Source organism: Lissotriton helveticus, chromosome 4_1, assembly GCF_964261635.1.
Source record: "Lissotriton helveticus chromosome 4_1, aLisHel1.1, whole genome shotgun sequence".
In the NCBI taxonomy this organism is placed as follows: domain Eukaryota; kingdom Metazoa; phylum Chordata; class Amphibia; order Caudata; family Salamandridae; genus Lissotriton; species Lissotriton helveticus.
The window spans coordinates 1,875,078,431-1,875,101,548 of NC_136063.1; the positions used below are offsets into that span (position 1 = coordinate 1,875,078,431).

The window sequence follows — 23,118 nt, forward strand, 5'->3', positions numbered from 1 at the left end:
TATCCATTTCACATATCATGTTGTCATGAATACAGACTTTTAACCATCAACTTCAATTATTTTGCTTAATGTGTGCAAATCATACGCAAAAAGGAGAGTTAATGCCCAAGTGGGCAATGTTATATTTTATAGACCCATCTTTGATCTGTTAAAGTGACAATGTGCAATAAAAGTGCAAAGTTTAATGTTATAAAAAAAGAATGTGCAATGTTAGCTACCGATTTTATATTCAAATCCAACTCTAAAACGCATAATATGTAGTCTTAGGAGTTACATTGCCTCATCATATTGTAGAGAATAAACCCTGAATTAGATTTATGCTAAATGTTTGTTGGACATAGTCCTCTTGGACAGCATAAGCACCTTAACAGGTTTGCATTAAAGGCAGGTATACATGTATTCACTGGGATTAAGCCCATGTGGAGTTTTGGCATCCAGAATTAATATGTACCTGGTCTCCAACTTTCTCAATATTGATTCACGATTGCCCCCACGCCTTACCCTGGGTAGAGTATGAAGCACAAAATGCTTGAGGTAGCTGAGATTGCTACTGTGAAATTCCTTAAAATGTCGGGCCACTGAATAGGACGGGTCAAAATTTGTAATAGCTGGAATGTGCTGTGAGATCCGTTTATGAACCTGCAGTTTTGTGCTCCCGATGTAATGCAACCCACATGAACATTCCAAAACATATATCCTAAATTCAGTTCTGCAGGTCCTTTAATATATATATATATGTGTGTGTGTGTGTATAGATATATGTCATTCAGGCAGCAATTTTTTATTGGAAATACGGCTTTCCTCTAATTATATTGCAGTACAACATTTTATATATTTACATGAGAGAATGGGTACCGTGTTTGTTGTAGACTGAGATTTTCTACAGATGAAGCTGATGTATTATCATCTTTACTTTTTTTCAGAACGCTTGTCATGAAAATAAATTGGACGATACAAATATTTCAATCACCTTGGTTTCCAAATTATTCATCATCCTGTATATTTTTAGGAGATAATCTGAAGAACTTCGCTGTAGCATCGTTGAAATTTAGACCATTATGGAAAATCAAGCCTTTCTCTTGCTGTGGTGCCACGAAATTCTGCTGCTGCTTCTTGTGAAATTTGATGGGCTGCTGAGTGGATCACCCATGCAAAAATAAAGAGAGGCTCAGCAGCTCCCCAGGATGAGCACCCTGAGCGGCCCTGGGATGGTGATTAGCTTGACCACGGTATCTGTGTCTCTGGACTTCAGTGTGCACAGTGGTCTGATGGCTTGGCATATAAAGAACAATCTGACTCTGAACCAGAGCGTACCCACCTCAGACCCGTTAAACGCCTCCGAAGTGGAAGAAGTCGCACGCATGTCCATCGGGGATAAAAACTGGCCGGCTCTCCTTATTTTGGCTATTATTGTTCTGACAATTGGAGGAAACATACTGGTAATTATGGCGGTGTCCCTTGAGAAAAAACTGCAGAATGCCACCAACTACTTCCTGATGTCCCTGGCAGTGGCAGACATGCTGGTGGGGATCCTCGTCATGCCAGTCTCACTTGTTAATATTCTGTATGGTGAGTAGCAGTGAAAATTTCTGTATGGCTGTATTTCTCGATTGTTTCTCCTTGTGTCAAGTGTGTAACAGTCAACACTACAAATTCACTGGTGATTGGTATTTGAGGATTTAGCCTATTTCTGCAAATATGCACCTGAAACAATAGAAAGGAATACTATTTTAAGCTTCAGGTTTTATTGATCCGATCGCACTAATGTATTTCTCTTAGGTAACTGAAGTCGGGTTAAGTGTCTGCATACAAAATATCACCAGCCACAAGCAACCTCGAGCTTCTTTCTTTTCCCGCTCAGATGGAGCTATCTGCATTACAGGCTGTCTCCCATGCATGCTAATGAGGAGCCAGAACTGCACTGTTCGCGGATTTCAACGGGTTTAAAACAGGAAATAGAATGCTGTGGCTTGGAGAGTTTCAGGTAAACTGGAGCAGCACAGTGACCCCGGAGCTGGGAAGATTGAGTGCAGAATTATTTTGAACCTAGAATGCATTGCACGGCGTCGAGGAAAAATGATGCAGGGATATTTTGAGCCTCATCTGTGGATAGTGCAGCGCCTGATTGCATCTCCGCTGAGCAGATGATTGTGATTTAGAATTTAGGTGCAGCAGGTGAAAATTGCATTCAAGAAAATTGAATCCTTCCAGGATTGGTTTTACGATGGCCCATTCAATAGGTTACACGTTGTTGCATCGGAAGACTGAAAACTAACAGGTGCGAGGAAGAATCAGATATAGAAATGTTCCATATTTTTTCTTGATATACATATATATATATATATATACATATATATATATGTATGTATGTATATATATATATATATATATATACATATATATATATATACACACACACACACACACAAAGACATTATACACGTCTGTCTTTTGGTGCCATCGTACAGACAACCAACTTTTGTTTCCCCACTTCATCAGCACACATTTAAACACAGATGACACACTACTGTTATATATGATTATCATTACACTTGTTCCAAAGCACGGCACTCTGCCATTTGAAGTTATCCTTAGCTTTAATAGTACAATATGTTGCTTTTTTAAAGAAACCTCTGCAAACGTCTTTCTGCTCTAGTTCATGTATTTGCGCTTTCCCTCTAAAACCCGTCAATTGTTTCTGGGGTTACTTGTCAGTTCTTTGGCGGGGCTGATGTCGTTACAACAGTTATAAATGTATGTATGTGTGACGACATGTCTTTACATGCATGTTATATAATTGTAATACTTCATTTTCAACTGTGTACTACAGTGACAAATGTCCCACCTATACAGTTTCATTACACGTTAAGGATATAGCAGCTCAAAATACAAACACTCGCCCAACAAAGACTTCTTTCCGCAAAGTGCCTCCCAAATTGTCTATGAAAAGTGAGTAATTTATCCACCCAAACTTATTCAAAGATCTCGGGCAGAGCTTAATTTGTAAAAATAAATAAGTACCAGGCACTCAGGTGTTTTTTAGGTGCCTAGTGATGGGGTTGCTGAATACCAACGTTGTTTGGTCTTGATTCCACCTTATACCTTTTACTCCACCACCCTACACTTCCTTTATTTTTATATCACCCATGAAGGTGTTTTTTTTGTCTCGGCGTCCTAACTTCTACATTGTTTTCATATCTTTTAATTTCTCCTTCTTTCTCCCTTTCTTGGCTTTCTCTCTTTTGGTTTCCCCTCCATTCCTCGGTACAAAGCTGATGATGACTTGAGCACGCTCCACAAAAATGAGTTCTAGTGCCAACAATCTGCAAACACCGGCACAAATAAATCACTAGTCTTTGGGCACTGCACGAGTGCTGGGATTGAAGTGTAGTGGCCTCTTTACCTTTGGCTATGTTTTTTGTCATGTTAATAAATATGTATTTGTTTTCTGATGGGAAGATAGTTCATCAGGCTGTAGATTGTAGAGGTGCAATGTCACTTTAAAGTTGAAATCGTTTTATTATGACCTTCCTAATGTAGTAAGCCCAAGTAGTGAGTTTCCTCAAGGCCTATGTACAGTCGACTATTTGACCACCTTTAAGTCTGCTCTGAAACAACAACTTTTCCAAAGACATTTCCTTCGTGGCAAAAGCTGAACTTATCTTCTAGATGCCCCTCCCCCGTGTGTTCCTTCATATACTCTACACTCTTATTTGTTCCTTAGCCTTCTGCCTACCACTACTCGTTAATATTCTCCTCCTTGCACATAAACATTTCATGGGGGTGGGCAAAATGTGTCCAATTTGCTATTGCTTAATAACACAAAAGTTTGGCAAAATTACACATATTTGTGTGAAACGTAAACTGCCATTCAGTGCTTCATTTTTATCCTGACATGCATCCCTGCATCCACTTTAGATGCAAGGATGCATTTCGAGTACAAAGCACCACAAATAAAAGCCACTCAGGGAGTCATTTATAAGGCCTCTTGTGCTGCCGGAACTTCACTTTTTGTAACATTCCGTGGCGCAGGAGCCTGCTCTATATTTACGAGGCAGCACTAAGCCACTTTTTTGGGCTTAATGCGGCCTCGTAAATATTGTTCGCTATAACACAGTTTCCTCCGTTAAAGGGGCATGCAATGGCTGTTGCTGGGCGCGTTTCCAGCAACATCCATGGCTTTTTTACACTGCCCCAGATTGACAAGAAATCTTAAATCTGAGGCAGCTCCAAAAACTTACACCTCCTCAGGGGAAGCACAACAAGGAGAAACATCTTGATTTCTCCTCGTTTTTCCTTTTTCTATGTGTGCTGCATTCTGAAGCACCCATAGAAAGAGAAAAAAGTCTCTTGTGATTGTTTTTGTGCAGGAAGGTTTCCCTTCTTGCACAACAATAATGATCCCACAACGCAGGCGCTCTTGCACCATGGTGCAAAGGTGCCTGCAATGGCACAAGGCAGCCCATTGTGCACCTGCTCAGTGGAAAAAGACAGGAATACGCCATATCTGTTAGATATGCACATTCCTGCCCATTTCTTTTGCCGTAGGGCAGTGCAGCAGGAAGGCCTGGGGCACCGCCCTATGGCAAAATCTCATAAATGAGGCCCTCGCTTTCTAGTGTTCATGTTGTTTCCATGCATTTGGGGTAAAATTTTGCCATGAATGGCTGGTAATTACGCAGTGTCGCATACTTGTGTAATTTGGGGCATTTCATGAAGCAAGAGTAACACAAAATTAAGCTAATTACACCAGCATAACACAACTTTCACCTAGGACTTCTTTTTATCAGCTGCCTTCCCATTTCTACCCATTCTGCTCTATGTTGCCAATGATGTTCAATCATTACCTAACAAAGCACAGTATTGTTTCCTGTTTCCTTCTTCACCATGTTTCGATATTTTTAGGATTGTCGTGCAAGCCCTTCATGTCTTTATTTATGATTGACACTTTTATCCCCTTCTTTTTTGATCAATTGGTGTTTTTGTATGAACAGTTTCTCTTTTTTTTTGTAACGTTTTCTTGAATGTGATTGTAAGGTGCTCTAATCCCTTAGCAACATGTCCACTCTATGTAAAATTACATAAAGAAAAGAGATATGCTATATTGAACCAATCTAAAAGCTACATGAGCTGTTGTTAACAGTGATTTATTTGGTGAAAAGTTCACAATGAACAGCCGGTCTCCTTTCCAATGCTTTTCTGTTTCACAACACATTTGCTATTAACAGTCGTGCTATGTTTTTCAACGACATCCAAATATTAAAAATAAATAGACTCTGACCTTACCATTCTTTTGTTATAGACAGCAGGCTTGCATTTGTTTAGTTGTGCATTTCTATGAGGGGATTGACCTATTCTCTGAGAAATACTGCAATGAAAATCTTAATGTGGCAGTGATGTACCTCTTTAGGCATGTTAGAGGACTTAAAATGTAGAAGGGACAGAAGAGAGTGGAAGAAAAATACTATCTGAAATATACTAATACTAGCTGTGGTGCATTGTCAGAATAAATATACTCTCTGACTTCAGTCAATAAAAAGTCAAAAATATCTAAGTGCCTTCTCCCCCAAACCCTCCAGTGTCATTGAAGTCATAAAAAGGACAAGGAAGACCCTCTTACAGAACAAAGGGGCATATTACCAAGGGCAAGTATCGCCGCTTTTTCGGCGAATTGTGCCCAGAAAGCGGCGATACTGCTAGAGCCCCATTAACAAGGGCATTTTAAAGCGTGGCGCAAGCCCACTTTGCATGTCGGCGATAAACATCGCTAATGACATGCAAAGTGGGCGTTCCCACATCCAACCACATGTAAAATGTGGTTGGAAGTGGGAACACCCTATTACCTAGGCAGGCGTTGGGAGAGGGAGACCTGCGATAAACTCATTTATCGCAGGTCTCCCAACGCCTGCTCTGACCAGGTGTTAGGGCTTTGATAACATGGGGGAGTGGATCATAAAGCTGAATCCACCCCTCATATTATCAAGGAACACATTAGCGCGTTTGTTTTCATGCGCTAATATGCCATATTGACGACTATTGCCGGATTTCTATTCGCCTACATGATGCGCATTGATATTTGCGCGCTAAAAAGGCGATGAAATCCGGCGATAGCCGGCGATATGGGGATGTGCGTTGTGCGTTTACTAACGCACTTCTTGGTAATATGCCCCACAATCATTAGTTTGGTTTAACAGGCAGAATCAGAAGATCATGCTGCATTCAAAATACCTTAGTTTTGGTTCTTTGGTCTTGCCTCAGATTGTAACAGTATTTGATGCCTCAAGTGACCCTGAAAGAGTAAAGCAAACTTAGTGAAACATTTCCAGTACATTTGCAAGCCAGTGGTGTAGCTAGAGCTACTGCCAACCATGGCAGCCCCTTATTTTGCTACCCAGTGCAGCAGGTAAGAGCTGGAGGGAGGGCTTGGCAGCCGACGCCCGACTTGTTCCAGGGGGTGTTGTCTGACGGACAAGTTATTCTCGGCGGCGGGGGATGGTGGTAGTCGTCGGCCCCCAAAAAGCGTGCTGCCTGGGGAGGACCTTTCCCCTTACCCCCCCCCCCTTACTGTGCAAACCTCTTTCAGTGGCTTACGATAGGTACCTCACATTTACATCATATCAGCAGAGCTCATGTTGGTTCCTGTGTATAAGGGACTGAATTCTGACCCTAAAACCTCTTGATCTTTAATCTATGCTATAAGTAATCTTCCCTAATGAAGTCTCACTGTGAGCTTCTGTCAAAATGGATTTAAGCTGGGACCACCAGTGCCCACTTTTAAAAAATAATCCCATATTGCACAGCTGAATTAAGAGTCTCTACGTGGTCAAACAAGAACATGTGTGCAGAATGAATGAGGAAGACTGTTGCTTGATTCATCGTGGTATATGCACACAAGAAGCCCGTCGGAGGTGGCATCCAGTATAAATTGGTCATGGCTAGTCTTGGCCTCATAATATTACTGGGAGTCCTAAAAGAATGCCCATTTTATTTTTTCACTCTAGCATAGGCCAGTAGTGCTTAATTCTATTTACAAATTGGGTGAAAAATGCTTGAATTTCAGTTTTGGTTTCACTCAAAATCGAACAGCAATTTATGTGCCTTTTTCTGTAGTTCCCTTAGTCCTGAACACACACAAGATGCTAATTTCAATGTCAATGTGTTGGTAATGTGTTTTAACTTTTGAAATATTTCCCTGCACTAGGCTAACTGAAATTCAGGCTTCGAACTACCCAGCTGGGACAAGTTAATTATTCTGCTGGTAATGGGCAGTTCGAAGCCCTTCCTTGAAATCTAGGTACATTTGTGAGTATTAGCCTTCTCCTTGTACTTGGAGAGGAATACCTGCAAGCTGAAAATCCTTTATTAGAGCGTTGGGGCATTGCCCCCCTATATTTGCCCCCCACAGCTTCCGAATTTAATGTAAATAAATATAGAGTTCTTCGGTTGCGGGCGCTGTGCATTTTTTTAACCAGCCATGAGCCGGTTGCTTAGTCATGAGTGGGTGGGGCATACAAATGCAAAAAGCTCACCTCCTGGTCGTCACAGGCATGTCAGGTTGGCCAACATTCTTTTTGCGACCAGCCTGACATGTGCACTAGAAGCCTGTCACAGTCTGTGTATAGAAAGAAGAGGGAAGGTGGGCAGCAGCAGCCCCTGCACTCAGAATGAGCACTGGGTTCCCCTGCACAATCCAATCCAGGCGCTGCTCTCAGCAAGAGAGCAGCGCCAGGATTAGCCAGGACCTACGGCATTAATAAACAACGAAACAATTGCCAATACTGCTCAATAATTTTCTCAAAGTGCAAAACAGCTGAGCAATGCGTTCTCAACTTAATAGACCACTCTTTCAGTCTTGAAATGTATCTCAAAAGTCTCTTTTAATAATTTTAAAGAGTTTTTTTGTTTTTGTTTTTAATTTTTAACATCCGACTTCAATATATCAGAAAATGGGGTAAATCTACCTATTTACACTAATTGCGAAGAAAAAGAGGAGAGAACTCCAATGGTTAAGACAGATTTGTGAATATATACATGGGGGTGTCAAAGGGAGTGTGCAAACAATGCCAGAATACCGTACAACAAAATTCAAAAATCATTCATCAAAATCAAACGACGTCATTTTTTCAACATACATACAGAATGAAACACACAAGTGAGGGTTAGTGTGAGAAAGGGGGGGACTCAATAGTGTGTAAGAGTAAAATGGAATAAATTGGAATAACATCCCTGAATCTAAGTCATCTCCCAATCAAGGGTTTTAAGGAACACAATAAGTGCTTTTTCTTATAGTCACCTATGGTGATTAGGCCATCTTATGCTTTATATGTCAGAGTTATTTACAACCACGATTGGCCTAACAATACTGGGAAAACAATTATTTGAAGACACAAAAAGACAAGATCAAACAAAACGAGGTCAACGCGTTTCGAATCCCTTTATTTCGTGGGATTCTCTTCAGGACCGTAACAGATTGTATCTGGAAAACATAAAAATCAAAGGGACATTCAGTCAGTTGCAACATCCAAATAACTCTCAACTTAACATTCAGACCAGTACACACTCATGCAGTACCTTGTGGGGCTTTCTTGAGTTCTTGTCTGTGATTAAACTGTGGGCATAAAGACGGGTGAAACTCTGTCAGAATAGAAGTCTATGATTTTTTGTTCTACAAAGGGCAATTATATTAGATCTTACTCACTTTTGGGACATGTGTACTGTTTCTCCTATCACTCGATCCAATTTCCGAGCTCAGTTGATTATGAAAAGCTTCTTCTCTTCTATCTTGTTTTTATATTTTCTGTTGGAGAAAATTGACGTATTTTTACTAGCAGGCTAGAAAGCAAACTCTAGCGGCCATTTCCTCCTTGCAGAGGAGTGTAAAATAAGGATGCAGGTAAATCATTAGTTTCTAAAAGGTTCGAGGTGATGCCATGTCCTATTTCGATTCCAATGTTAGGCGTGAAATAGCGGTTGTGGGTTAATACCCGCTATGCACTCACGTGATATTCCTTAAATACGCGGTTCCTAATGTCCCTAATTTCTTATCCCCACACGGTGCGGTATAACTGGCAATCCTTGTATTTATGGTCCTTAGAATTCTATAACCTTGAGATTTAGATCAGCGGGCTTACCGTCAATTGTCATGACTCGAGGTTCCCCATCCGGCGTGTGTCTCTGGCGCCGTTGTTGTGCATCATAGTGTTGGTGCCTGAAATCAGAGTTGCAATTATCGCTAGGCCAGTCGGGAATTGTAGTTTTTGAAGAAAATTGTAGTTTTAAGTCTGCGTATCAAGTAGATTCTATTAGAGCAATCATGGAAAACCGAAAAAATGCACATGAAATTACCAAGACCGCTTTCGTTTTTTGAAATAGTGGTGATTGTTGTGAATAGTCCAAAATATTGTTTATTCGTTCTGGTACAATTTGATATCTACATAGATTGCCCTTAAAAGACTCAGACATGTTATTAGTCCGGTTTGAATGATTTGCAAAGGGGATTTGATTGGGACGAATCCTGGTTTATACGGCATTAATGGCAGCTGCACATCATGGTTTCTCTCTCCAGTTTTTCTTACAACCCCTGGCTCGCAGTAATGCAGAAAAAAGATGGTTGGGCCATGGGAGGTACAGACTCTGGACATGAAAGAAGGGCCAGTAGGCAGACCGAGAGGGCATGCTTCAGACAATTGCGGGCGTTGAGCTCCAGCGTCACCTGCATTATCGGCTGCCTGAAGGAGGAGCAAGAGAAGACCTGGAGGAACACGAGAAAGTCTTCCTTAGGGGTGTCCAGAAGGGACTGGGAGCAGAAACACCCGACATCAGGTGAATGCTGGGGGGGCAAGCAACCTGGGGCTCTGAAGTGCTGGGGGACATACATTAATGTAAACAGCAGTGAGTTTCTTAAATTGCTGTGAATCAATTGTGTGTTGGGATAACACATTATTCATAATCAAAAATAAAAATAACTTGGTGCTCGCACTTTAAAAAGAATGCTGAGGGAAAAATGGGGTGCTGCAATTACTCAGTGTACTCTGTACTCCACTTTGGGCTACAGCAGCCATGATTTTTGTTTGAAATGCAGGGCCAGGACTCCAATAATGCATTGGAACTGCTATGACATTTAATCAGACTCCTTTTCTGTGCTGTGTACCCAGAAAGGGAACAAGAAAAATGTTTGGATGACCATTTAAAAATAGTCCTTTTCAAAAGATATTAACTACCTTGACAACTGAAGTAGGTATGGTGTATACAACCCCCTTCTCTTTTTTCATTGATTTTTAAAGCACGTAGAAAAAGACATTTAAATTATGTCACACAGAAGGTCAATGAGTACTGGGATTCATCAAAACAACAAAAAAACTTAATTTTAGACATTAGACAAAAGGATCAAATACTTAACGATTCAAAAAACATCACACGACACAGTTGACCAGTCCGTAAATTGGAAACAAAGAAATGGAGGTACAATTATTTGTATTCTTCAAATATAACACATAACACAGCTCAGCAACACTAAATATACATCAGGCTAATTGTCCTGTCTGTACACATCTTTATTCCAAACATTAGTGATGGTTAGCTGAATGAGGTTGGCGCGTTTCTGAACCCTATCTGGTTTCTGGGTTCTCCTCAGGACCTGTACTTGGTCAGACACTCCAATCTGTAGCCAGACGCGCCAGTCAGCGGGTGCTGGTTCTTCAGTAAAACAATGCCTGGTGGATGTTAACCTGAAAGCTTGTTTCCAAATAGCATCAATGGAACCTCTTGCCAAGGCGAAAAAACTGTTCTCATCAGGGCCCTCGATTGACTCTTGTTTCAGCGAAATCGGGAAGTTGGCAGTGGGCGCTGTATACTTTTTAGCTTTGAATAGCGCTCCGGTCCTGAGTCTAGAAGTGAGTTTCAAAAGACAATGGGCCTCATTTATGAGGCTGTGCGTCACTTTTAAACCGCTGGTGCATCACTTTTTGTGACGCACCAGTGGCGTGAAAAATGAGACTTGTTGTGCATCTAGGCAGATGCGTCACTTTGTAAACCCCTGCGCCACATTATACCTGCGCCAGGTATAATGTATGCAGGGGGGCGTTCTGATGCAAGAAAGGGTCATAGAAGTGACGCAGTGAAATCTATGTGATTTCACTGCGCCACTTCTAGGACACAAATGCGTCAATTTCTTACGCCTGCCTCACAGCAGGCGTAAGATTGACGCAGGCCCCTTCACACGGGGCTTGCCCCACGTGAAAGGACACATTGCTGGAGTTACGTCACTTTTGTGACACACTCCAGCAATACGTCACTTTTGCGCTTACCAATACGTCAGAAATACTGACGTATCTGTAGTTTCTTGCGACATGATGCGTCATACAGTAAATATGACGCATCCAGCATGTCCCAAGGAGGGCGCACTGAGAAGTGACGCTTCGCTGCTGTCACGCAGCGATGCGTCACTTCTCATAAATGAGGCCCCGTGTTCCCTCGGGCCTCGTCTCGCCAGTTACAGAAGAAAGGACCTGCAGCGCCTGTAGAGTAAGAGGCAGGAATAGCAGATGCTGTTAACATGTGTGTAAAAGAACATTTGACATTGAAAAGCCTTTGAGTGTCAGCTGTCACGAGCGCAGCCTTGGGTGTAAATTGATTTTTTTTCAAATCATTTGATGGCCCCTCCCAAGCATATAATGTGACAGAGTGACACTGTCAGATAATAAAATCTAGACTTTACATTTTGAGCTGTTAAGTGGTGCAGACTGTGCATTATGTCGCCCTCAATTGGAAGGGTCTCATAACTGAAAGCATTTCATTTTCTTTTCTGGAACCACATCTTCTCTGTACTTTTAAATGAGCTTCCTTGCATTGATATATCATAACCCTTGTTATTTACAACTATATAAATGGTAGCATTTTAACAACAACCACAATGTGGCAGAAGAAGAAGGAGTCAATATCATTGCCATAAAGTGCTCGTTTTTTTCCTTTGCACAGCATTTACAAATAAGATTCCCAGCTCCAACATTCCCCACATTTATGAATAATTAAAGGAACTCCTACTTTATACTGCAGTGTAAGGATGTATGAAATAATAACAAACATATTGATTTGATTAATTTTAAAATTGGTGAAGGTACTCCACTAAGGTAACAGTTCACTTTTCAGTTACATATTACTGTATTTGGGTACTAGTACTCATACGTTGAAACCTTCTTTATGACAGTGCAGCTCGCTCACTGCACTTGGTTGCCACAGGTCACTCATCACAAAGGGCCATATGTAGGTAAATTGCATTTACCGAATCGTAAATACCGAACTTTACCGATTCGGTATTTAAAATTCGGTAAATGCAATGTAGGTAATTATTCCTTAACAATTACCGAATCGGTAAGAATTGGTAATTACCGAATCGGTAATTACCGATTCGGTATTTGCCATTGATTCCTATGGGCCTTGAAGCCCATAGGATTCAATAGCAAATACCGAATCGGTAATTACCGATTCGGTAAAATTTCCGATTTTACAAGGGGGACAGGGTGTCACTTTGACACCCTGTTGCACCCCTGTTTCTGGCTTTTATGCCATGTGACACACAGACATGCCCTTAGGGCATGTCTGTGTGCCACATGGCACAGGTGTACATGCACAGATGTGCATGTACACAGGAATTCGTTATTTACCATGCCATAATATTTCATGGTAAATAACGAATTCCTAAGGGCCTGTGGCACTGTTTCCAGTGCCACCTACATCCCATATTACCGATTCTGTACATTTACCGATTCGGTAATTTACAGATTCGGTAAATTTACCGATTCGGTAAATATACAGAATCGGTAATATTTTGGCCACCTACATCAGAAAATCAAAATACCGGTCGGTAACGGCCGAAATCGGCCGTTACCGACCGGTATTTGGCCACCTACATATGGCCCAAAGTTCCATGCCTCACCACTTTCAAATGTCACCAGCCACCACTGTGATTAACTGCAACTCTCTGAAAAGCCTCTGCAGTTTTTTTTTCTCAGAAAGACAAAGAGAGAGCAGGCAGACCTCTGACACCATTCCCACACTAGCTTCCCTTCGCAGTTATGTATGGAAAAATTGGTTTTGGTGAACAGTGTAAGGCTCAGGGAAGAGCTCTGCCAAACTGTTGGTTTATACTCCTTTTTCAGAAATCCCAGAATGCAGTGCAGTGGGTAAGACAGTGTGTGGGCTGTTCCCAGGAAGTATCAGGAGTGGAGGAGTGAGTGATAAGGTGTCTCTGGATTAGGTCTGGACAACCACCTCCTATATTGTCCACATCCACGTTTAACCCCATACAAAGGGACAGAGACTTTGAGAAGAGTGGAAGCCCAGAAGAGGCAGGGCAGACTGTCTCACCAATTAACCCCAGTCTGCGGTGGAAGGACTCTGGACCTATAGTTCTTAGACCCCTAGTGGTGCTGGCTTCCCCATTCCCTTTAGGGGGCAGTAGTGGGTAGAATCGTTTGAGACCCTGAAGGCAGAAGAAACCCTTGTGGACTACTTGTGGCTGATAATGCCCTGGTAAGGAGTACCCGAGACTCCTGTGGAACACACAGGTGCCCTGAAAAGTGGCCAGGAGGCCTGGGACATGGTGAGTTCAGGCAGGGTGTACCGTATACCTTCTGGGCCAATGGGTTCTGTTCCACAAAGACTGTAGTCCAGGAGACAACCCAGAGCTGGGAACAGCAAGGCAGGTTCACACAGACGTTTGCAGTTGTGGAGAAAACATTATAAAATATCACAGAAATGTAAGAGGCCTGAGCAATGAGCACCCTTATGCAGCATTTTCCAGAACGTTGGGCCCACAAATCCACCATCATGGACAGTAGACTTCAAATAAGAACTATTGGCACTGTGACTCTTGATGTGTAAACTGTCCTTTAGCAGAGGGTAAGAAATGTATACTACTCTTGTCAGGAAGCCCCCATGCCTGATAGGAACATGACTGTGTGAGGGTCAAATTTCCTAAGGCTTCCCTGTGCTACCCATGCTGAGGAATGAAGCATGGGGAGGGAAAAAGGGTAAGAAAATAGAGCAGGTGGCTCCACTGCTGGTATCCAGAGTCTGTGTGCCAGTAGATCAAAGAACAAAGTTGTGGCACTCCTGTGGAGACTAGCCTGCTGTGCTTGTCAGTGCCCAAGGAAGCAGAGGTAGCCTTGCTGGATTCCTTCTTGCAGTGATGAGCACTTAAGTTGAAGCAATCAAAAACAAGCCAAAATAGGAAGAGAAATAAAAGACATGCTCTGCTGCCCATCAAAGCTAATTCTGCAGACATGGGGCCGTATTACAGAGCATGCCCAGGGGCACAACATGCATGTGCCCACGCTTTGCATGCCCATGGGAACATTGGTATTACAGAAAGTTCAAGTTCAAGTTCAGACATTTATAAAGCGCACTACTCACCCAGAGGGTCTCAAGGCGCTGGAGGGAGGGGTTTACTTTTTATCGAATAGCCATGTTTTCAGTTCTTTTCTGAAGGAGATGTGATTCTGAGTAAGGCGGAGGTGGGTGGGGAGTGAGTTCCAGGTCTTGGCAGCCAGGAAGGAGAAGGATCTGCCACCCATGGTGGTTTTTCGGATGCGCGGGACTGCGGCGAGGGCTTGATTGGATGATCTTAGTTGGCGGGTGGGATAGTAGAAGGACAGTCGGTCGTTGAGGCATTCGGGTCCTAGATTATAAAGGGCCTTGTGTGCGTGGGTAAGAAGGCGGAAAGTAATTCTTTTGTTAACGGGAAGCCAGTGGAGGTTTTTTAAGTGACCGGTGATGTGCTCTTGGCGCGGGATGTCTAATATGAGTCTCGCTGATGCGTTTTGGATGCGCTGGAGCTTTTTCTGCAGTTTTGTTGTAATTCCGGCGTAGAGAGTGTTGCCATAGTCCAGACGACTCGTGACCAGTGCATGGGTGACAGAGGCTTCTGCGGCTCCTTCTGTAATACTGAAAGCTCTGGCAAACATGTAGTGCCAGCACTTTCTCAAGAGGGAATACCCTCATTTCCATGGGGGCATGGCCCCATACAAATGGGGGGCTCTCTATGCCTCTGCGCCCATGCCATATTACAGACGCGCACACAGAGGCAAAGAAGCTGTCAAGACATGCACTGACAGAGTGCCACCGAAACGATTGAACACTGTCATTGTGCCCCTTAATGGCAGCCCTCTGGAAGGGGGGATGGGGTTCCTATGGACCCCCCAAATCCCCTTGCAGGCAGGTGCAGTCACTCACTGCACCTGCCTGCAAGGGGATCTGAAATCCCTTGTTAAATTACAGGAGGGTTGCCACCAGCACAGAGAAACATGGAGCAGCTTTAAAACAGCTGCTCCATATTTCTCTTGAATGCGCTGCTCTGGCGATAGCGCAAGTTGGCGGCTGCCCTTAAGGCAGTGTATTATATATGATAGGGTGAACTTTTCCTGTTTGCACCCAGCACACCTGCTTAACGGTGCGCTGTGGTGAAAACAGGAGAAGTGCGCCCTATCAGTAATAGGACCCCAGGAAGACATGCTGCAAGACATATTGAGATTACAACATTTCTAATGTCTCTGGCTTAACAAGAGGCAATCTCCCTTATTCCTTGGAACAGCTTTCCAGGCTCAGAGATTCAGGATAAAAAGAGAAAGACATTTTTCTACCAAATTCTTACTAGGCAGAAAGAGATTCTTCTAGCTGACCGCTTCTCTTCTGTTCTCAGCATCTATCTCCTTAAGACAAATAATGCATCAGCTTTTAAAATGTGAGCTTAATGCATGATTGGCTACATTGCCTAAGCAAATAAAACCTGAAGTATCCTGCCTAATATTTACAGTAGTGTGACTAACTTGTTGTTTCAGCAAAGATTTTTGTAGCTTTTCTAGAATCTTTTCTACTAAAGCCAAGAAAGATGGCAAAAGCTTGCTTCTCTCTAGCTTTCTCCACACTCCATTCAAAGGAAATCTCTATCACTCCATGTCTCATCTGAGATGGGTTCCACTGTTGCAGGAAGGTTCCTTCTACATGAAGGAAAAATGTCATATAATAGCTTTCTGATATGACCTGTGCATTAGGAAGTCTCTTCCTGAATCTCAATATGATGCAGTCCTTTGAAGTTACAATCTGTCCACTTTACTCCAGGGGAGATGTCATGTGAAGTTGAAATGCATGTCCAAGCCACAGAGGGATCCTGCCAGAGAAAATAGACTAGTCCTTTGATGACACTATTTGCTAAAATCAGACAAGCAACATGGCAACAAATATATCACTCGCAAGGAGAGTAACTAAAGACCATTTAATGCTTCCTTTGATTTTGGCATTCACATTTATCCACTATCTATGCACAGTGAATGTGAGCTGTGTAGCATATTCCCTAGAAAAGGTGGAAAAATATAGTTAAGCCGACCCAAACTTAAGAATATGCAGTTTGTGCACATACATTCTTTATTTATTTTTATTTTATTTTATTTTTTAGAGTTTCATATAGCGCAAACTAGACCCGAGACATCGGGTATCAGAGCGCTTTACATGAACACAAGTTTTGTTACAGAAGGACACATTCATTTTGTTATGTTACCTTACCTTTCTAAATACTAGTGGGGCAGTGATCTCTTTCAGCGTTCCTAGTTCTGGAGAATGTGACACTTGAGAAATGTGTGTACACATTTGAAAGTGATTTACCATGACAGAAGTTCTCTTAGAGTCCAGGGACACTGATTGTTGAAAACACTAAATCCCAGGATTAGGGCTGAGCCAAATGGCATGCTTTTCAGAAACAACATGGAATCCAATCAGAGGACGTATTACACATTATTATTGTTTGCGCCCGGTGCACCTTTCAAAGGGTGTATCGGGCGCTAACAATGTTAAAGCGCCCTATTTTGGTGAATCTGCTGTCCCCAGGACAGACGCGAACTTGTGCTGCCCTGGTGGCAGCGCATTCATGTGAAAACCCAGAGCAGCTGCTCTGTGTTTTCACTGTGCAGGCGGCACCCACCTGAACTTTCAACGGGGATTAGAGATCCCCTTGCAGGCGGGTGCAGTCAGTGAGTGCACCCGCTAGCAAGGGGATGTCTGGGGGTCCATGGGACCCCCTTTACCACATGCAGAGGGCTTCCCCCAGGGGGCGCACTGACAGTGCACCACCTTTAAATGGCGCACTGTCATTGCACCTCCTGTGGGCTTCTTGGCTCTGATCCCCTGTCTGTAATATGGCGCAGGCGCAGAGTCAAAGGAATTCCCTCATTCGCATAGGGCACGCCCCTGTGCAAATGAGGAAATGACCTCTGAAGGTAGTGCAGGCGTATTAAGTGCACCAGCGCTATCGGTATTATAGAAGGGGACGCACAAGCATATGCGCCCCCTTCTATAATACCAAAGTGCCCTTGGGGAGCGCAAAGTGGGCGCAAACACCCGTTGCGCCCCCCGGGGCACCTTATGTAATCCGGCACCAGGCGTGCACTACCTATAACTAACGTTCACATATTTGAAGGCCTGTGATTAAAGAATATCAGCCAAGGGTCTTTCTCGCCGATTTAACTCAAACTTCTCCTATCCATACAAAATCCAGACGTTATGCCCACCACCAGAAACTATATCAAACTCCCTATTTAAAACGTGCATTTGTGCAATATGGCAACGTCAATACAAAAACGTTTTCTTTTTAAAATCAGGCCTGCAGTCGTTTGAAACAACGTGGGCCATTAAGCTTATGTTATCTTTTTTTCTGGGTAAATTTGGATAAACATCTCCTTCAAGATTCTAGATCAGGCCTGTACTTGTGCAGCTGAACTTTGTGCACAGTTACTGCTCACTCACCAAAAGTCATATGTGCCAATTTGAACATTTAACTCATTTTTAAGACAAAGCACTTTCAGTTTGGAGTCAAGTTTAAAAATGAACCTTTGGGAGAACTTGGTAAATACATCACCCAAGATGTAACTTAAGTGAGGTGTTTCCTAAGGAATTTCATAAGCATGTGGATGGTCCTTTTCAGACATTCTCAGCGATACGTGCTACCAGTATACTAAGTAAAGTGGTAATTTTCAACCATTTACAAATATGGTTTTGAATGAATATACCTTTCAAAAGTACAAAAATGTACAAAAGAATTCGGATGCCAATAGAGATGCAACACTTTTTGTGGTCTCACTATGATGTCTCTGGGGGTCTACTGTGCAATACCAGTGGAAGTCTTTTGTGTCTGTCTTGAAGTGAATGCCAGTTTATTCTGGTGGTATCTTTAACTGTGCCACGCTTTTACTGTCTTGTTCCTATGCAAAGATTTTCTTGCATACGTCATCCCATGTGGCTTTCTGGATTCTCCTCTTTCTTTTGCTAAAATGGTGCAATAGTTTTAAGTGAGGCTGAACTTGATGCGATAGACCACACTTCTCATTTCATGAGCCAGGCATCTTGGTTGCTCGCTCTTGATTTACCCAGGTGGTTTTGAGAGCAGTCACTTCTTGGTCACGGCCTAGGGAGCTGATGTCATGACAATGTATCCCCATCGACTGTGTAGTGACACAACTGTGTGAGAAGTGTCTATGAGGCATAGCACGAGTAATCATGGAGGACTATAGCTTATGGGTTTGTTAGGGGACCCCTGAGGGGACAAAATTAAATTTAGCTTGAGCTCTCATCAACCTCAGATTGCTTTTCAACTGAAATTGTTAGGATCCTGTAAAGGGCAAATTGTAGAGGAGGCTTTGTGTGTGGTTGAACGTCCCTTACTGTGCTTTGAATGCCCATCAATCCTCAATTTTTCAAAGCATTTGTGGTGTCTACATGCAAATGCAATGAAGGAAATAAAGTGGGACTACAGCCATTTTTAGCAGCCCAGGTGTAGTCAGACACCTGGGGGCTTCTTTCGTACCAATGTACTATTATCATTGTCATACGTTTTTGTGAAGGCTCTTTAAAGGTGTAACAGGCAGAACCAGTGTTTGAGTGCATATGGTCAAGTAGGGGACCAAAACGTTCATGTTGGTCTATGTTTCCATATAGTTGTAGTTGTATGTTCATGACATATCCACCTAGACATATATCAGGAGTGTTAGTTCCACAGTAGCCTGGCCCCAAATGTGCTGATGAGCTGATGTGTATGTCAATATGTGCTCACCACCTGATGTGACTATGGGTGAAGGTCCCACAGTTCTTCTGTGCCCTCCGGATTGGGCTTGAGGTACTACTTATCAATATTTCTTTGTAAGAGTTTACAACATTATACTTTTCTAAGTATTTGCCTCAATGTGTAATTTGTGCTACATGTATTTTATTGCAGTTGCCACAAATTTCCAGTCTGTTGGCTGTATCTTGAAGTTGCTTTGGAATTTGATTCCTTTGCTGTCATGTGCACATACTGCCTGCAAGGTGGATGCATGTTTTGTGAGAATTAATATTATTATTATTTTTTAAATCAGAATCTCTAATTTTATTTATTAGGGCATCATACTATGCAGACATTGGCATTATTTATTTTACTGCTTGGGGTATGTTTCTGTATCTAAACGTGTGCATTGTGTTTTGTGCATATTAAATTCCAACCTGCATACATAGCAGAAGTGGCCATCTCTATGAGCCAATGGGAATATGCTATGTGAAGTGTCTGTCATAAAATGTAATTGATGTACTCAGAAGAGTATTCTACAACATTTGTGTATGAACCATGTTCATTACGACGTCGTACGTTTTTATTAACAACTTTGACTATCAAGTGTGTCCTTGATGAATGCGGTGCATTTTCTCATATATTCATTTTTGGTAGAGTTCATCTTTATAAGTTCCTGATGGTATCAACTCGGTGTCACAGCTTTATTTGATTAGACTCATAGGTGGGTGGGGGGGTGTTAGAACTGGCTATTTCTGGTAGGCTAAGGCTGACGCCAAAGCCAGGCAGAAACCACCATTCTAGTCAGGGCAAGGAAGTCACACGCCAAGATAACCCGTGCTCACCCCCTTTGTAGCTTGGCACAAGCAGTAAGGCTAAACTCGGAGGCAATGTGTAAAGCATTTGCGCCAGCACACAACAGCAACAACATCCTAGGCACACCACAAAAGGAACTCCACACAAGGTTATATTAAAATAACTTTTGTATTGTCAAAACATATCAGATAGAATCACACATATACATTGTGCCAACTGGCACGGGCAATATTCACATGGGATTATGTACAGGACAGGGCCACATGGGCCACTGTCAGAATCAACACTTTTAGAAATAGCACTTTAGAACTTAGAAAATAAGATATAAAACAAAATAACAGTTATAAATCACATCCAGTAAATACTGGGAACAGGTAAGTACCACCTACGCAACCCTAAACACCTTAGGAGAATGTCACGCAGGGGACCAGGGCCTCACTAGGACCACCTGTACTAAAAAGAACAACCACCTAAGTATCACACAGCATTTAGGGGTCTAGGAAAGAACACATTACCCATGATGCATAAAACACATTCAGAGGAGTAGTAAAGGAAAACCACCTAAGTATCACACAGCGTTTAGGGGTCTAGGAAAGAACACATTACCCATGATGCATAAATAGACATTCAGAGGAGTAGTAAAGGGAAACACATGATGCATAAACTTACACATTCAGCTGTGTTAAGAACAAAGCACATGATGCAATAAAAATACATTCAGAGGTACCAGAACAATACAATAGTGCAAAAATCACATGATGTCTAAAAACATTCAGAGGTGCAGGAATAACACATGATGGAAGAAAACACATTCAGAGGTGCAATAACCATACAATTGCGCAAAACTTACATAAGCCATCACCTGTGGCAGTCCCTAGGCCAACTGGCCTTGTTGGGGCTAAGACGCCCTGAGTCTCAATGTCAGGGGCCTAAACGGTGCAGGTGCCCACTACTTGCTGGGCACCTGTGAACACTCACAAGGGCCTAAACGCTGCAGCTGGCACTAAGTGTTGCGCAGCTGTGACTGGCCAGGCACCTCTGTGCCATCTCTGTCCCTCTCAGGGACTCACTCTCCATCTTGCGCCTAAACGGTGCAGCTGCCCACTAATTGCTGGGCAGCTGGAGATCAGCAAAACTGCGCCAGGGCCCTCACTGACCCTTGGGCGCAAACTGCGCCCACTGCTGGAGCCACACAGGCTCTGAAGACACTCGTGTCCACAACGTTGAAGCCACACAGGCTCTTAAACAGCTGTGGGGCGTTGGAGCCATCTGGCTCTAGAAATACACATGCCCCCTGGTTGGAGTCCCTCTCTGGGGGACTCGAAATACAAAAATGCCCCCCTCGAGCCTCTCTGGGCTCGTAAATCAAATGTGCCCCCTAGAGCCTCCGTGGCTCTAAACACAATCTGGGCCCTGAGCCTCTCAGGGCTCTACACACGTTGGGGCGACCCACTGCCAAGCGGGTCCGCCCTTGAAGCCTTCGTGGCTTCCCACTGACAAGGAGCGCGAGCTCGCGCTACTGAGGGGGGGGGCGGACACCGACAATGTGTCCCAGCGCCCCTCCCTTTCGCCTGCCCCACTCACCGGTTGCTCCCTGTGCTCTCGCCGGTCTTCGGTGCGGCGGGGGCGGCATCTGAGGAGCTCCTGCTCCTCACAGACTCTCCTTGCTTTGCCCGGTCCCCGTCTCGGGACCGGGACTCAGAGTGGAGCCAGCAAGGCTCCCGGCGGCAGTCTCTTCTTCTGGGTGAGTGCACCGGGGCGCAGAGTAGGCTCCTGCCTGCCCCGGTGCCCAATGCAGCCGCGACTCTTCTCCCTCGGGGCTCCCTCCACACACGGGAGCCCCGTCACCGGCCACAGCTGCACTTCTCCTCCCGGGGCACCAGCCAATCCCAACGCGGCAATGGGGCGGGACTTCCTCTGCAAACCGGAAGTCCCGCCTACGGTCAGGCGCAATGCTGCCTGACTTCCTGGGCGGCCATTACACACAGCTCGGGCCGCGGCGGTGAATAAAGGGGCACAACGAGGGGTGGGCACCATCGCTATTAAAATAAAACACAGAAGCGAGGTGGGCACTCGCAAATAAGCGGGCAAAGTCGCAGGGTAGGCACCTGCCAAACCTCACGCAAAATGCGTGAGGGTGCCACACTCGCAATGGGTTCAAATAAAGCACTCTCCCAGCGCTATAAGTAATATACAGCGCTCCCAGGCGCTATAAATACCAGTCAAGCGCTCCCAAGCGCTTAGGCTTCAACAAGCCTGGGTAAAGGCAAGAAAAAAGGTCTCTTGAAGGAAAATGCTGCTTCTCCATGCTGCCAAAGGTCCCAGAGAGTTCAACGGGGCAAAGCAATGTCCCCCCCATCAGCCCAAGCAAGGCAGAGGGGTCCCCCAGGAGTCCAGGAAAGTCCATCAGGAGTCCAGGGGCTGGGCAGGGGTCAGGGATTCCCCTGAGCCCAAGCAGCAGCACACCCCTGGCAGATTCAAGTTAGAAACAAGAACCTTTTGGAAGGGGACACAGCCCCTTTTTATACACAGAAAAGTCTTTGAAGTCTTTGTGTAGGCAGTGTGAGAACCAGCTAGGACTGGTTATAGGGAAGTCCCTTCAGTATCAGGGACAGAGGTGACAGTCGCCTAGCGGGGGGGTGGAGCCAGCATTGTGGCAGGCAGGCACAGCCCTTCACTATCAGGTGCTAATCTCCGAACACTTCCCTGGCAGCAGATGCTGCCTTTCATCCACGGGCTGACTCAGACAACCTCCTGGGGCTCTGCAGTCCCTGTCACACTCAAACCAGACAGTCAATCCACAAGCAGGCCCAGGCACTCCTGGGCCTGGCTCACCAGCCAATCACGTGCCAGCAGACTCACTACACAAATATGCCAACTTCTAAAAGTGGCACTTCTAGACTAGACATAACCAGGCCGCATACACCATTACGCCACATTCAATCTCACGAGTTCACACATATCAAACTCGACCCTGCACTCCCCACACATCAGGAACTACCATGGGCATACATATTCCCCATTCATTCACATACACAGAGAGCACACGCACTTTACACTGTACCACAGTGAAAAAGTGCGCAGAGGCCTAAAATCACCAACCCAGGTTCCAGAAACAGGCTAGGAAAGAGCAAAAAGTTTCGGGGTGAACCTGCCAAAAGGGCCAGGTCCAACAGGGGGTTACTAAGACTTGATGCCTTTGCATTACTTAGCGCCAA

General features: G+C 43.9%; 1 protein-coding gene across 1 annotated transcript in view; it reads left to right on the forward strand.

The window, feature by feature from the left end:
* Window positions 1-950: 950 nt before the first annotated feature.
* The window catches only part of HTR2C (5-hydroxytryptamine receptor 2C), a 695,149-nt gene continuing 672,981 nt past the window's right edge, over window positions 951-23,118 (forward strand). Inside the window, exon 1 of the mRNA XM_078685927.1 lies at window positions 951-1,569. Within this exon, the coding sequence (XP_078542053.1) occupies window positions 1,185-1,569 (385 nt within the window). The 5' untranslated portion in view covers window positions 951-1,184. The remainder of the gene's footprint in view (window positions 1,570-23,118) is intronic.